Here is a 17,341-nt window from a genome sequence, read left to right on the forward strand (position 1 = left end):
TTTCTGGTCAGGGAAGAAAGTCCCTTCCTCCAGTTTTTTAGAGTTCCTGAAGACGCAAGCATCATGTACCTTTCCCGGCCATCCCATGTTGATGTTACTGAAACGTCCCTTGTGATCCACCAGGGCTTGCAGAAGCATTGAAAAGTACCCCTTGCGGTTTATGTACTCGGTGGCTTGGTGCTCCGGTGACAAGATAGGGATATGGGTTCTGTCTATCGCCCCACCACAGTTTGGGAATCCCATTGCAGCAAAGCCATCCACTATGACCTGCACGTTTCCCAGAGTCACTACCCTGGATATCAGCAGGTCTTTGATTGTGTTGGCTACTTGGATCACAACAGCCCCCACAGTAGATTTGCCCACTCCAAATTGATTCCCGACTGACCGGTAGCTGTCTGGCATTGCAAGCTTCCACAGGGCTATCGCCACTCGCTTCTCAACTGTGAGGGCTGCTCTCATCCTGGTATTTTGGCCCTTCAGGGCAGGGGAAAGCAAGTCACAAAGTTCCATGAAAGTGCCCTTATGCATGCGAAAGTTTTGCAGCCACTTGGAATCATCCCACACCTGCAACAGAATGTGGTCCCACCAGTCTGTGCTTGTTTCCCTTGCCCAGAATCGGCATTCCACGCCATGAACCTGCCCCAGTAACACCATGATTTGCACATTGCTGGGGCCTGTACTTTGTAAGAGGTCTATGTCCATGTCAATTTCCTCATCACTCTCGTCGCCACACTGCAATCGCTGCAATCACCTCCTCGCCTGGTTTTGCTTTGGCATGTCCTGGCTCTGCATATACTCCAGGACAATGCGCGTGGTGTTCATAGTGCTCATAATTGCCGCGGTGATCTGAGCGGGCTCCATGATCTCAGTGCTATGGCGTCTGGGCTGAAAAAAGGCGCAAAAGTATTGTCTGAGGGAAGGAGGGGTGAGTGACAACATGGCTTACAGGTACAGGGAATTAAAATCAACAAAGGTGGCTGTGCATCAGGGAGAAACACAAACAACTGTCACACAGAATGGCCCCCCCAAAGATTGAACTCAAAACCGTGGGTTTAGCAGGCCATTGATTTCACGGAGGGAGGGGGAAGCAAATGAATACAGAACAAATCTGGTCCATCTATTTTTTACATCTTAAGCTGGCAGCAGACGGTGCAGCATGACTGATAGCCCTCGGCATCTTCTGGGTGCTTGGCAGAAAATGATGTACTACGACTGCTAGCCATCATCGTCAAGACGGTTCAATAGGCCAGGAGACAAAACATGTCTGCCCAGGTGCCTCTGATTGAACTCACTGAGGAGTACGCCGATGACGGATCAATCGTAATATACCATCACTGCCAAAAGGCAAGGAGCTGCTGCTGTGTAGCAATGCAGCCCCACATCTGCCAGCACCCAGATCGCCGATGATGGCTACCAGTCTTACTGCACCATCTACTGTCAAAAGGCAACTAGCTGCTGCTGTGTAGCAATGCAGTACCATGTCTGCCGGTACCCAGATGACATATGGTGACAGTGAGCTGAGCTGAGCTGAGCAGGCTCCATGCTTGCCGTGGTATGTTGTCTGCACAGGTAACCCAGGTAAAAAGGCGCGAATCGATTGTCTGCCGTTGCTCTGATGGAGGGGGAGGGGCCTGATGACATGTACCCAGAACCCTCCACAACACTGTTTTTGCATCATCAGGCATTGGGATCTCAACCCAGAATTCCAATGGGCGGCGGAGATTGTGGGAACAGTGGGATAGCTACCCACCGTGCAACGATCCGGAAGTCGACGCTAGCCTCGATACTGTGGACACGGTCTGCCAACTTAATGCACTTAGAACATTTTATGTGGGGACACACACAATCGACTGTATAAAACAGATTTCTATAAAACCGGCTTCTATAAATTCTACCTAATTTCGTAGTTTAGATGTACCCAGAATTCCAAGGCCAGAAGCAGCATGGTTGTCCCCTAGTCTGACCTGCTGCAGAACATCTCTGAATTAGTCCCTGGTTGAACTAGAGCAGACCTGTTAGAAATACCATCCAGTCCTGCTTTAAAAATTGCAGTGATGGAGAATCAACCAGGGAGGATCCTTTTAACTCTTTATCATCTTTTGGATGTGCTGGACCCAAGCCTTGGCCAATGTTTTGTAACTTAGCTGGAGCTGGCACGTGAGATCTTCACAGTTACTGTGACCTGTGACCAGAGGTGCACAGGGCAGCCCACATTGAAAATGCCAAGTTCAGGGCAGGCTGCAAAAAGGAGAGCAGTTTATCCCAAAACTGGTGGTTATCACTGTAGTTAGATTCACCAACCAGTCACAAGCTGTGCTCCTGATCCCCCAAATGGGTTATCAAGAAGCCAAATAATAATAATAATAATAATCCCACAGCCCCCTTTATTGCATTCCAATCTTAGGCTCTCAGTCAGTAAATAGGTCCAGTAAAGCGAGAAGTTACTTAAAATTCTATTCACTATAGAAAATTTTCTTCTAATCCCCAAAGGACCAGCCACATTCCCAGATCAATACTGGTTTGGATCTTACCCAAAATACAACACTGCCAGCCAATTCTTGATGGGCCATCGAACAGCCTGGACAGTGCTGATGCAATCTTTCTGGGGGTGTCACCCAGATGCACAGCACAGGTTTGAGATATCAATATACCACACATATTTATGACTCATTATACAAAGATGATACATGCGCATAAACAAGCTTATCATATTTATCAAATGATAACTTTCCCACTGATAGCTTACATGGTATGTTTGGTATGTTTCATTGCAATTTCGTGTCCATAATATTATGTATAATCACCCATATTCCATATGGGTCACTCCTATTAGCTTGGACGTTCCCTCTTCACCACCCTGAAGAGTTCATGGGTAGGTGATTTCCTTACCGGCCGCTCTTTAACTAAGCCAGAGCCTCCCCACAGGAAATATCCCAGTGATTGGGTCACACAGTTTTTGTAATTATGTCAGAGAAGCCACTCAAACCTTACAAAAACTACATAGTTTAAGGAAACCTGGGAATCATCATAATTATTATTATTATTTATGTTGGTAGTTCTGGGAACCCCAGTCCTGGCCCAGAACCCTGCTGTGCTAGGCACGGTACAAATACAGAGCGAAAACACAGAACCTATACCAGAGATCTCCCTGCATATGAAGATGAAATTGAAAGAAACCTTAGCTGGAATGTAGGAGACCTGCATTTGTTCCAGTTCTGACACTGGCCTGCTGGGTGACCTTGGCCAGGTCACTTTCCCACTCTGTGACTCAGTTTCACCATTTGTAAAAAATGGAAGACTGCTACTAGGGTGACCAGATGTCCTGATTTTATAGAGACAGTCCTGATTTTCAGATCTTTTTCTTATATAGGTGCCTATTATGCCCACTCCAGTCCTGATCTTTCACATTTGATGTCTGGTAACCCTAACTGCTACTGACCTCCTTCCTAAAGATCTTTGAGATCTACTGATGACAATTACAAGAGAAGAGCTAGATATGGGTATTATAATACACACACTCTTCTATAATATACTACACCTAATGGATTTTAAACCATTTGGAAATCTAGAACCACAATAAAAGTTTTAGCAAACAATCTGTTGGATTCTTTGTAGTTTGAAAACACACTAGAATCCAGTGATGTCCTAGATACAGTCAGGGACCTAGACTCAATAGACTTTGAGTCTGAACACTTTGAAAGGCTTACAATAAATTAGATTCCAGAGACAGCTCGAGATGCAGAATTCAAGAGTCAATTAGGTTAGAACACATTGAGACACCAAAAACCAACAAGATCCTGGAGCTGGCTATCATTCTGGTGCCAATGATGACCCATTGAGTTTCAAAAAATGGAGAGACCTAGAATGTGTAGGATTCTGGAGACAGCAGGGAATCTAGAATCCAGGAACACTGAGGGGTTAATAAATATAGAGATATCTGGAACCCATTAGGCTTCAGAACCAGAAGGAATATAAGAACAAAGGGGATGCCAAGTTTTCAACTCTCCCTAGGTTTGGGCACCTTCAGACCATTTCATGTTTTGTGTTCTTGACTGGTGACCCTTGTCTTGCACTAGACGCACGGGTACTGCTGCTGAGATCGTCAACAAAAGCTGCTTTGACCAGAGTGAAAAGAGACGTCTTGAAGACCTTCCAGAACTTCTCCCCCACAAAGAGGTAAAGGATGGGGGAGAAGGAGGCATTGAAGCAGGACGTGAAGGTGTAAATGACCAAGAGGGCACCCGTCACTGACTCTGGCACCTCCTTCTCATAGAGCTTCAAGCCGTGGTAGAGGTGGTATGGCAGCCAGCCAAGGAAGAAGGAAACCATCGCAGCCACCATAACTTTGAAGGGCTTTCCAGCCCACGCCAGCTTCTTCTCCTTCATCTTCAGCCCCACACGGACATAGCATCCCACAATGGTGCAGAAGGGCATCAGGAAACCCAGCAGGAACCGGACAATGAAGACTGCCATGTGGACCCTTCTGCCCAGGTCCTGCATCTTGGCTCCATTCCAGTCTCCAGAGATGTTGAAATTATTGATGCAGGCTATCCTGCCCCCATCCACCACGCGGGTCTCCCGGAAAGCCAGGTAGGGAGTGCTGAGACCGAAGGAGGCCAGCCACACTCCCACAGCCAGCTTCCAAGCCCAGGGCATGGTGCGGTGATTCCGGGACCAAATGGGATGGTGAGTGAGGGTGTAGCGGTCCAGACTGATGAGTGTGAGAAGGAAGACGGAGGAGAACATGCCCATGGAAATAAAGGCATTAAGAAGCTTGCACATGGTCATGCCAAAAACCCAGCGGAAATCCAGGAGGATGTAGATGGCAAAGAAGGGGATCAGCAGGGTGAAGAGGAGGTAGCAGGAGATCAGGTGGAGGAACCAGAGGGTGGTCACTGTCCTCCTCATCTTCAGCCCCAGCACCCACAGGTACAGCCCGTTCCCCACCACACCCACCAGGAAGGCGATGAAGAGCAACACAGCAGAGGCCAGGTGAGCAGTCTTCATGGTCTCTGTGGTCTTGCTGGAATTTGCCACTGTGGTTGGTGGGAGTGCCATGGTATCTTGTTCCACTGTACCCTGGGAAGAGACAGGAGAGGGGTTGGAAGGGATGACAGTGGAGGTAAAAAAGTAGAGTGGAAGAGGACAAGGGAGAAATACCAGAGTGGGTTAGGAAGGTAACACTGGAGAGGGCCTCGCTGGATAATGCTATTGTAATACACAGACTCTTCCATAATATACTACACCTAATGGATTCTGGTCCTCCAGGATATCCAGGCTGGATATTGTCAGAAATTGGGCTATAGCCAGTAGAACTCACTGCTACAAGATAGAGCTGTGAGCCGTAGGGGAGGACAAGGGGAATAGCAGACATGGGAGGAGTGGAAAAGGGGACACTCTAGTAGATCAAATATACAGCTATACAGAGAATACCATGTAGCTGTGATACAGATGTCTGTCTGGCTCAGGGGAGCAGAGATTGGGCCATGGGGCCTTTCCCTTCTAGGGTGGCCAGCTCCAATCTGGCCCCAGGGCAGGTGATCAGGCCTACTCAGTTAGGAGAGGATCATTGCTGTTGACTCGTAGCATACTGGGTCCAGTGGAACTCACTGCTACAAGGAAGACAAAACCACCCCTCCCCCACCCATCTCTTGTGCTCATCTGCCAGTCACAGGAATTGCTGCCTCACCCTGACTCATGAGAGCGTGCAGGATCCTTCTCACCTACATTGTAACATAGGAAACCTCAATCCACCGAGCTGCTTCTCTGATGCCAGCCGTGCTGCTAGCTCTGCACTAGGGACCCCTGCCTCTGTCTGGGATTTCCTCCCTCACAGACTTATTAGCTCTGTAGAAAGGCCTAATGATTAGAGAATGGTGGAGGGGCTGGGAGGCAGGACTCCTGGGCACTGGGAGGGACGTGGGATCCTGTTTCTTAGACACTTCTAATGGGGAGCACCTCATCTGATTACCATGAAACAAAAGCAAAAAATTCACCCACATTACAGATCTCACCTACTACCTCTGTCTCTTGAATGCCCCATGTTAACCCCAGTGCTACCCAGTGGCACGGAGTCTCACAGGCTAACCCCACAGATACCCAGTAGCAGGGAGTTTCACAGGCTAACTCCACTGATACCCCGTGGAAGGGACTCCCACTGGTTTGCCTTTTCAATAGCAAATTTCTGTGGTTTCTAGGTGTCCTTACAAAGAAATTCCCCTTCAGACCCAATGAGGTGGCCTCTGCCAATCATCTTGACTCACCTGGGCAGCAAGTGGTGGAAACATACCAGGTGCAGAGACTCGGATGGTGTGTGTTTGCCCAGCAAAGTGTCTGTTTGTCTGTCCCCGCCTCAGTACTGCCCTGTGTGTTGAATTCGTTCCCCTTAACTCTGTGTCTACTACATGCTCCACCCCCACTTGCTCTCTAAATAGAAAAGCTACAAACCATAAATGGAAATGATCATTCGGACACTGTCTTAGCAGAGCAACCACCTAAGAAACAGCCATTGCTTTAAAACTAGCCCCCATGCCTCTGACAGAGCCAGGGTTAGAACCAGAGCCAGGGGCTCGTCATGGCCACAAGCCCCACCTTGCTAGGCACTGTACAAATAGAGAGGAAAAAGACATATCTTGCATGAGAGAGCTTACTGTCTAAGGAGTCAGGGTCGATAGAGACTTGGACCAGGTCTCAGGAGGCCTTGGTATTATTCCTGGCTCTGCCACTGGCAGACTGAGTGCCCTGGACCAAGTCACTTCTGCACTCCGTGACTCAGTTTCCCCTTTTGTAAAATCCAGGAGACTGCTATTGACCTTCTTGGCAAAGTTCTTTGAGATCTACTGACATAACTTGCTCTGTGGATATGGGGAAAGCGGTGGACGTGATATATCTTGACTACAGGAAATCTTTTGATATGGTCTCCCACAGTATTTTTGCAAGGAAGTTAAAGAAGTATGGTCTGGATGAATGGACTATAAGGTGGATAGAAAGCTGGCTAAATCGTTGGGCTCAGCAGGTCGTGATCAGCATTGCGATGTTTAGTTGGCAGCCGGTATCAAGCGCAGTGCCCCAGGGGTCGGTCTTGGAGCCGATTTTGTTCAACGTCTTAATTAATGATCTGGATGGTGGGATGGATACACCCTCAGCAAGCTCGCAGATGACGCTAAGCTGGGGGGGGAGGCAGATACACTAGAGGGCAGGGAGAGGGTCCAGAGGGACCTAGACAAATTGGAGGACTGGGCCAAAAGAAATCTTATGAGTTTCAACAAGGACAGGTGCAGAGTCCGGCCCCTGGGCCGGCAGCAGCAACAGCAGTTTGGGTGTGGGAAGGGGCTCAGCGCTGGGGCAGGCGGTTGGGGTGAGGGGCGGTGTTTACCTGGGTGGGTGGCCTCCCTGGCTCCCACCGGCATGTCCTTGCAGCTCCTAGGCTGCGGGGCCAGGGGGCTCAGTGTTGTGCCCGTGCCTGCAGGTGCTGCTCCTGCAGCTCCCATTGGCTGTGGTTCTCAGCCAATGGGAGCTGCGGAGTCAGCGCTTGTGGTGGGAGCAGCACGCAGAGCTTCCTGGCCACCCCTCTCCCTAGGAGCTGCACACACATGCCGGTCAGAGCAGGAACCCTGACATCCCTGCCAACCCCACCCCCCAACACTCATGGGGGTCCTGGGCTGTGTGCCACCACCCCCACCCTCCCAACACCAGTGGTGGTACCGGGCCACTCCCTGAGCATCCGTGGCACCCCCAGACCGCCCCCCCCAGAGCACCTCAGCCCCAAGTTAGGGGTATATAGTAAAAATCATAGACAGGTCACAGTCCCTGAATTTTTGTTTACTGCCCGTGACCTGTCCATGACTTTTACTAAAAATACCTGTGACTAAAACAAAGCCTTACTTATGAGTAATGAGGACAAGCGGAGCCTTTCTAGCCAGGAGTTAAAACTCAGAGCAAGATGCTTGGAAAGGGGTTAGACCCACCTGTTTAGAACAGGAACCAACCCCTAGGCATAAGGGGCTAGCAGTGAATTTCCCACAGAGGGAGATTATTCCAGCCTCATCCACTAGGGGGTGTCTTGTGCCTTCCTTGGAAGCAGCTGGACTTTGCTAGAGACAAGACGCTGTTGTAGATAGGACCCTTGAGCAGTTTTTCTGTGCTTGGGTATTCAAGCTTCAGCCGCTAGACCCAATCACCCAAGGCAGGAATATAACCCACGTGTCCTGATTCCCAGCCCCCCTGATCTAGCCACTAGACCCCACCCCCGAAGGCAGGAATAGAACCCAGGAGTCCTGATTCCCAGCCCTTAAGAAGGCCCAAGGCTGCCAGGTGGAAAACCCCTTCCAGGCACAAAAGCACGGCACTTTCTCCTGCTGGGTTAGGCGTGTGCATTTGTGAAACCACTTCAGCTTTTGAGGTTTTCTGCATCAGCCAGACTGCAGTTCCCCTTCCCGTTGCCTGCCCCCAGCCTGCCGAGCCTCACGTGTGCCTGTGATGCTCAGGTCTGTGCCGGGGATCTGGCTGGCCAGATGTCAAACGCATTTATCCCCAGCGAGACGGGAACCCAGTGGAGACGGCTCTGACGTAAGGGCAAATTGCTCTGAATTCTCAGCCTCCTGCCACTGCTAATTCATAAATCCGTCTGTCTGCAACCCAGACAGGCCCCTAGATTGTTCCAGTCTCATCTCCGGCACAGCCCAGGTGAGGGGCTCTCAGTTAGACCCCCATACTGAGCCCAATCCCTCGTGTTTCCAAGAGCATCTTCCAGAAAAGCCACCAGGAGTTTGTCCGGCTGTTCTTAAAACCCTCTTGGGATGGGGATCCCAAAACCACCCTGGAAGCCAATTCCAGAGCGTCTCCCCCTGGAGAGTTAGAAAGTTTTTTTCTAACCTCTGACTTAAAATGTACAGAAGTGTTGAGTTTGCAATTAAAAAGAATCGGTTTTTAATAAACTTTGAACTTTTTTTTTAACCAGCCTGACAAATGGATTTTTTAAAACTGAAAAATCAGTGTTTTTTCCCCAAAAAAACAGTTTGCAAAAATCGAAGCTTGGGCTAAAAGCTGTTTTCTGAAAACTCAAGACTTTTACAAAGCCTCCGAATGGTTTTCATCAAAACTGATGGTGTTTAATCAACCCCCCAATACAGTTATTGAAACCTGATTGGGTTCTTTTCCCTTACCAAAAATCTGTTTTCAAAACCCAAGCATTTGGGCTTAAAACAGTTTATAAAAACTGAACATTTGACTCAAACCATATGTTTTTTCTTACCAAAAGTGCCATTTTTTATCCATCCCCTGAAACATTTACTGAAACTTCCAAATCTTTTACCCCAGTCAGGTTCCAAAACCTGAAAAAAATCCAGTTTCCACTTTTTCCATTAACAACAAAAAAGTTCTATTAAATTTTTGAAAAGGAACCAGACCTGGTTTGAAATTCACAGTGATAAATTGCTGATGTGTCCAACTGGCTCCATCCATTACCCTGTAACTCCAGGGTACTTGCTTTCGCTTAGGAAGGAAAGAGTCATACAAGGGTGCTGATGAGGATATTACAAAAATCCTGGGCACAGAGTTCTCAAATCAAGAGGTGACCCATAGCTCTGTCTTGTAGCAGTGAGTTCCACTGGTCATATCGCTGTTGATCATAGAATACCCAGCCTGGATAGTCTGGAGGACCAGAGGGTGCCAGAGAGGTCCTCTCCACAGGTACATTCCTAACCCTCTGGTATTTCTCCCTTCTTTGTCTTCCATTCTCTGTTTTGCCCCCTTCTGTCTCTCCCCAGGGCACCATGGATCGAGGCAACATGACCATCCAACCAACCACAGGAGAGAATTCCAGCCAGACCCCAGCTTCTGTGAGCACTTCTCACCTCACTGCAGCCGTGTTCCTCTTCCCCACGTTCCTGGTGGGTGTGATGGGGAACAGGCTGTACTTCTGGGTGTTGGGGCTAAAGCTGAAGAGGATGGTGACCATGCTGCAGTTCCTCCACCTGGTCATCTGCTACCTTCACCCTGATGATCCCCTTCTTCACCGTCTACATTCTCCTGGGTTTCCACTGGGTCTTCAGCATGGCCAGGTGCAAACTCCTCTATACATGCCTCTCTCTGAACATGTTCATCTCCATCTTACTTCTCACGCTCATCAGCCTGGACTTTGACACCCTCATTCACAATCCCATCTGGTTTCGGAATCACCGCACCCTGCCCTGGACTGGAAAGTGTGGCACCCTCCTTCTCTCTCAGTGCTACCTACCTGGCTTTCCAGGAGACCCACATGGTGGAAGGGGGCAGGATCACCTGCGTCAATAATTACAACATCTCCAGAGACTGGACCGGAGCCGAGACACAGGACTTGGGCAGATGGGTCCACCTGGCTGTCTTCATAGTCTGGCTCCTGCAGGCTTCCTGCTGAAATTCTGCACCATTATGGGATGCTACGTCTGTGTGGGGCTGAAGATGAAGGAGAAGAAGCAGGCATGCGCTGGGAAGCCCCAAAAGTAATGTTGGCCATGGTGGTTTCTTTCTTCATTGTCTGGCTGCCCTACCAACTCTACCACGGCTTGAAGCTCTACAAGAAGGAGGTGCCAGAGTCAGTGACAGGCGCCCGTTTGGTCATTTACACCTTCATGTCATGCGTCAATTCCTCCTTCTCCCCCATCCTCTAATCATTGGGGAGAAGTTCTGGCAGGTCTTCACAATGTTTCTTCTCATTCTGGTCAAGGCGGCTTTTGTTGACCATCTCGGCAGCAGTGCCCCGAATGTAACAGAAGGCAGGGATCAGAAGTGGAAAACACAAAACAGGAGATGGTCTGAAGGTGCCCAAACTTAGGGAGAGTTGAAAACTTGGCATGCCCTTTGTTCCTAGATCCCATATGGTTCTAAATCCTGATGGGTTCCAGGTAGATCAATGTTTATAAACTGTGCAGTGTCCCTGGATTCTAGATTCCCTGCTCTCTCCAGAATCCCATGCGTTCTAGTTCTCTAATTTTTTTTCAATCTCAGTGGGTCATCAATAGAACCAGATCAGTAGTCAGCTCCAGAATCTTGTTTGTTTTAGATCACGGAATGTGTTCTCACCTAATTGAATCTCTTGGATTCTGCATCACTAGATAGCCCTGGAATCTCATTTCTTGTAAGCCTCTCAGTGTATTCAAATTCAAAGTCAATGGGTTCTAGATTCCCAACTAGATCTAGGACATCACAGAATTCTAGAATGTTTTCAAACCACATAGAATCCAACAGGTTCCAGATAGTTTGCTAAAACTTTCATTGTGGTTCTAGATTTCCAGATGGTTTTTAATGCATTAGGTGTAGTATATCATATAAGAGTCTGAGTATTATAGTAGAGATATCTAGCTCTTCTCTAGTGCTTGTCATCAGTAGATCTCAAAGAACTTTAGGAAGGAGGTCAGTAGTAGTTTTCTAGTTTTTACAAATGGGGAAACTGAGGCACAGAGTGAGGCAGTGACTTGGCCAAGGTCACCCAGTAGAACCTTCAGTCCGTCCAGTGGCAGAACTGGGAACAAACTCAGGTCTCCTGCATCCCTGCCCAGCTCTCCATCCATTGCATCTCCTTAGATTGTGAGATCTCTAGCACACAGACTCTCTCATTCGTCTGTTTGTACAGCATCTAGCACAGCGAGGTCCTGGGCCAGGACTGGGGCTCCCAGAACTACTTAAAATAAAAAAAAATAATCATTCCTAGGTGTTATGTGAACTACTTAGATTCCATAAGGTTTGTGTGATGGCTCTGAAATACTTTACAACCACCACATGACCCGGTCACTGGAATATTTAGTGTGTGGAGACCCTGGCTTAGTTTGAAAGCGGCCGGTAAGGAAAAAAAGCCAGCAGGAAAAAGAACAGCTCCAGAGAAACCACCTCCCTGTGAACGCTTCAGTATGGTGAAGAGGTAATGTCCAAGTAACCAAGAAGATCCCACTTGCCAGCTCTAGCCAAGTTACAAAACATTGGCCAAGGCTCAGGGCTAGTAGATCCAATGGACAATACAGACTTTAAAAGACCCCCCCGGTGAATTCTGCATCACTGGCAATTTTTAAGGCAGGGTTGGGTGCTTTTCTAAGAGATCTGCTCTAGTTCAACCATGGACTAATTCAAGGGTATTCTGCAGCAGTTCAGATAGGGGACTACCATGCTCCATCTGGCCTTGAAAGCTCTGAATCTATGCAGAAGTCAGGCAGATGTTGTTGGTGTTGTAAACCAGTTGTCACCTAGGTGTCTGGGGTGTCTGAGGAAGCCAGGCCTGTGTAGGCCACCAGCCCAGGGTGGAGGCTGTAGGTAAATTAGACATATGTGTTTTACTGTTCAGACAAAACAAGAGTGACAAATATGACAGATTCCACCTCTTGCTGATTCAAAATTCAATAGGATTTCATGGATTCTAGGAATCCTAGCCGATTGTTAACCTCTTGGGTCCCACCTCTGTCACTCTTTGCAATCTGATCTGATCTGATGTGGGCTAGATTTAGACATAATGTTTTCAAACCCCCTGTATGTTTCAAAAGACAATACAATCCTATGACTTCTAGATATTTGGCTGGTTCTTGAATCTTTGGATTCTAGGTCTGTCAAGATTTTAAAACCCAATTGGTCTTATGTGAGCCAGAACATCCTAGTTTCCAACATCATATATGATGTCCTAGCTGACATAGGACCAGTTTGGGTTTTAAAAAACTGTCAGACCTAGATCTCAAGAGGTTCAAAAACTACTCAACTATCTAGAACTGAGGGGTAGTATTGGGTTTATATATGTATATATCTATATCAATCTATATCTATCTATACAGAGAGAGAGAGAGTAATATGAGTTCTAGATATTTGGCTAGTTCTGAAACCTCTTGAGTTCTAGGTGTGATCGTATTTTGAAATCCAATCAGATCTGACATGGTCTAGTACTTTAAGGGCTCCAAACACCTATATGTGTGGGGGGGAAACAGTAGGATCCTGTGAATTTTAGATATCTGGCTACTTCAAGAAACTCCCGGTTTACAAGCCACTCCATTTAAAAAAACACCTATAGAACCTAGAGACTTTTACAAGCAATACCCTGGGGGGCAGCATATCTGGAATTGAGAACATTTTCCGCTATGAGGGCAAAGTACATGGAATCACATGTACATGGAAGGCTGCAGAACAGAGCAGTGGGAGTCACTCCCTGGAGCTGGAGAAGGGAGGAGGACTGGCTGCCTTGCAAGAGGAGGGCAGCAAGCCCCCTGGCAGGGCCGGTGCCTCCATTTAGGCAACCCAGGCAGTTGCCTAGGGTGCCAGGATTTGGGGGGGCGGCATTTTGCTGCCATTGGTGGCAATTCAGCAGCGGGGGGCCCTTCCACACTCCAGGTCTTTGGCGGCAATTCTGTGGCAGGTCCTTCACTCGCTCCGGGACCCACAGCCAAAGTGCCCTGAAGACCGGGAGTGTGGAAGGACCCCCCACCGCAGAATTGCCGATGACAACCGGGAGCGCGGAAGGAACCCGCCTAGGGCACCAAAAACCGTGGCGCCACTCCTGCCCCCTGGGCAGAGCAGTGCTGCAGGCAGCGACCCAGGGAGCTAAAGGCTGCTCCTGGCGGGCTGCGGGCTGAGGCCCTGACACAAGGGCAAAGAGGGTGCTGGAGCTACTGAAGGAAGTGGCTAGACCGTAAACTGCAGTTTGCCCCTGAAGGGAGTGGCTGGACAGTAGGCTACAGGTCCCCCCAGAAGGGGGGTATCTGGGTTCCCTCCCCACTCTGAACTCTGGGGTACAGATGTGGGGACCCACATGAAAGATTCCCTAAGCTTATTTTTACCAACTTAGGTTAAAACTTCCCCAAGGCACAAATCCTTTCCCTGTCCTTGGATGGTATTGTTGCAACCACCAAGTGATTTAGACAAAAATTCAGGAAAAGGGCCACTTGGAGTCCCTTGTTCCACAAAATATTCCCCCAAGCCCTTTCACCCCCTTTCCTGGGGAGGCTTGAGAATAATGTGAGTACCAACCAGACCCTTTGTCCCTAGGACACTGAAAATCAAACAGGTTCTTAAAGGAAGAACTTTATTTAAAGAAGAAGTAAAGAATCACACCGGAAAAATCAGGATGGAAGGTAACTTTACAGGTAATAAAAGATTTAAACACAGACGATTACCCTCTAGGCTTAGATTCAAAATTACAAAAACCAGGAATAAAACTCCCTCTTACCATAGGGAAAATCACAAGGTAAAACAAAAGATAATCTACCACATTTCCTTGCCTTTACTTACTGTTATGTAAAGCCTCCGCTCAAATGTGATTGTAAGATCTGTAACTTGTATCATTAATTTCTGCAACCTTTTTGCAGACTTTGTAACTTCAGTTATTGTTAACATAGCCTTTTAAGTTTTGTAACCTTTGCAAGCTCTGTAACCTTTTCATGTTACCACTTGTATGAACTTCCAAGCTTTGTAATATCCCATCACGCAATCAGAGAGAGTGTGAACGAGGGAGTGTGTGGGGAAGATAAGGGAGTGTGAACAAGGAAGTGTATGTGGGACTGGGTGGAGAGGAACTGCAAGGAGAAAAGAGCCCAGAGGCAGGGGTGCCTGATATAATCTGCCCTGAGAAGATAATCATGGGGTGCTGTAAAGAAAAGAAGAACCTGGTATGCAAGAAAGAACCTGGTCTGGGAATGCTTCTCAGTGACGGACACAGAAGAAAAACTCAGTGTATGTGACAGGAGCCACTCAGTTCCAGAAAAAGGAAGAAGGCATGCACACAAGCTGCTGCTCCTTGACCTGCTCACCAGCCTGGATTCAGGACCACAGGCGGACACACCAGATCTACCACACTGTGGCTTCTCGGCTTCCATGCTATCTCCGGTAACTCTCTGCCTGTGTAAGTGTGTGGAGGTATGAATGCGGTGAATGTGTGAGTGTGTGAATAAGCTCCATCTCTTTTCTGTCTGATGCAACAGCGACTTTGTAATAAAACTAATACAAGTGTGACCCTGGGTTGGTTTTTAGGGGAACTGAGGTAACACTTACAATTTCTGTAATTTTAGATGTATCATTTCAGGTATGTTTTCAGGAGATGTTTTACCTGCTTGCTCTCTCTCCATCCAGAGAGGGAACAAACAAAGAGAGCCCCCAAAAATGTCTCCTCCCCCCCCCGATTTGAAAGTATCTTCTTTCCTTATTGGTCCTTTTGGTCAGGTGCCAACCAGGTTATTTGAGCTTCTTAACTTCTTACAGGTAAAGTGATTCTGCACCTCTGGCCAGGAGGGATTTTATGTTACTGCATACATAAAGGTTATTACCCTTCCCTTTGTATTTATGACAATCTACCTTTATACACACACACACACACACACACACACACACACACACACACACACACACACACACACACAGAGTAGTACCACAGGAATTCTAGATATTTGGCTAGTTCCGAAACCTCTTGGGTTCTAGGTGTGATGGGGGGACATAGAGTGTGGCACAGCCAGAGGGCAGTGTCACTGAAGGAGGACACCGTGGTCCTGGGAGCGATGTGGGTCCAGGAACAGAGGTGATAGCAGGTAAGACACCACCAGAAGAGGGCACAGTGCTAATTCCCTGGACAGCCAGCAGGAGGCACCGCAGTGGTGAGTCGTGCCCCTTCACAGTGTTCATCTGGGAAACCCTCCAAAAATAGAAGCATAACAAATAATCACCAATTATTTTGGAATATTAAGCCTGTAAGACAGTAGGGCATGGAGTGAACTGGCGAGATTCTCAGCCAGTGTAGCTCTGTTGACTTCACTTCAGAGTTCTTGGGTTCTTCTCCTGAGTCTGGGAGGGGAGTGGGGTCTAGCAGGGTAGAGTGGGGGGCTAGGAGCAAGGACTCCTCGGTTGAATCCCCAGCTCTGGGAGGGCAGTGGTCTCTAGCAGTTAGAGCAAACTTATTAACACCAAAACATTTAGTGAATTAGTATCAAATTTGCCAAATTGTTTCACTCAATCACTAAAGATCTGGCATTTTCAAATGAAATATTTTGATTTTCTTTTTTGAAATGGCTTTGTCTTGAAGCGTACTTCAATTTTATTTAAAATGTGTAAAATCTAAGCTCACAACAAAAAAAACATTTTGTGTGGACTGAAACAACCCCCCCCCCTTTTCATTTGCTAAAAAATTTGCTACAAAAATTCATTTGGGGTCATCTCCAAATAAGAGCCCCCCCACAACCCCCCATTTTTCGGAAAAACCAGAGACACAAAGAATCGGTTAAAGACACAGGACTTACATGCCATCTGTGGTCCCAATTCAGCCCCATTGTGGCTGAAGACACCAGGTCAAAGGTGATAATAGGGACGAGAACAGAAACATCTCCCTTTCTAGATCAAAAGAGCAGTGGCTGTGTCTCTAGGCCCCCTTGTGTCAGCTCAGCATGTGTGTTACTCACCCTCAATTTCTGGTGGAAGCCATACCTCACAGAGGTGTGAATTGCTATTAAACACAGGTGTGAACAACTTGAGGAGTAGACTCACTTCAACAGTACAGCCACACCGGCCCTTGGTCCCATTGTGTAGCTGAGCTCAGGGGTCGTCCAGGCTCGATGTTTCCTGAAATTCGGCCTCTTTGCTTTTTCCTCTCGCTCTGCACCAAAAACATTATAACCATCTGAAAATTTTCAATCAGCACGTGCAAGGGGTGAGAGGAGGAGTCTGTATCACGGGAACCAAATAGCCCTAAATTTACATTACAACCCTCCCCTGCCTCCATTGCAGAATGTCATTTTTCAAGGCAGTTGCCCCATGCATGGGGGCGTCAGTGCAATTTGTGAATATTAACAGCAGCTCATCATCGGGGGGCTGCATCTTGTGGAGTCCCCAATCAAACAACTGCCCTTTCCTCCAGCAGACTCCAGCAAAGCCCCTGCAGCTTGGTGCCACTTTCCAAGTGTAAGCAGAGTGTGGATGAGCTCTCCTCTGACATCTAGTGGTGAACTGTGAAAAAAGACTTCAGAAGCTTAACTCGTTTGCATGGACAAACCCATCCTGCCTAGGTGTTCACGATGATGGGATTGCTTGCCCAAATGATCACTTGTGGCTGGTGTTGGATCCATAGTCTCCTTGGTTTCGGGGCAGGATTAAAAAAGGGTTATTATCCTTGTTGTGTGAACCAAGGGCAGCAGAACTGTAACTGGCATACCCCCGATGGCATACCCACAACACCAAGGAATGATTATTCATTATTATTTTTTATTTCGGAAGCGCTGGGAGTGCAAATCCTCACCCAGAGCCCCACTGTGCTAGGCACTGTACAAACATAGAGCAAAAAGACAGTCCCTGTCCCAGAGAGCTCACAATCTAAGGAGATTCAACAAATAAAGACCTGGGCTGGGACAGAGGA

General features: G+C 47.8%; 1 protein-coding gene and 1 pseudogene across 1 annotated transcript; one reads left to right on the forward strand and one right to left on the reverse strand.

The window, feature by feature from the left end:
• Nucleotides 1–2,940: 2,940 nt before the first annotated feature.
• Nucleotides 2,941–6,370, reverse strand: LOC112060934 (probable G-protein coupled receptor 33). The gene is made up of 2 exons (XM_065574126.1): nt 6,264–6,370; nt 2,941–5,079 (listed from the first exon to the last, which is right to left on the reverse strand). Exons 1-2 carry the CDS (start codon nt 6,285–6,287, stop codon nt 4,024–4,026), a joined length of 1,080 nt encoding a protein of 359 aa, XP_065430198.1. The 5' UTR covers nt 6,288–6,370; the 3' UTR covers nt 2,941–4,023.
• A 3,403-nt stretch (nt 6,371–9,773) lies between these two features.
• On the forward strand, nt 9,774–10,797 carry LOC135976683 (probable G-protein coupled receptor 33; annotated as a pseudogene).
• Nucleotides 10,798–17,341: the final 6,544 nt, after the last annotated feature.

Source organism: Chrysemys picta, chromosome 20 (genome assembly GCF_011386835.1).
Source record: "Chrysemys picta bellii isolate R12L10 chromosome 20, ASM1138683v2, whole genome shotgun sequence".
In the NCBI taxonomy this organism is placed as follows: Eukaryota; Metazoa; Chordata; order Testudines; family Emydidae; genus Chrysemys; species Chrysemys picta.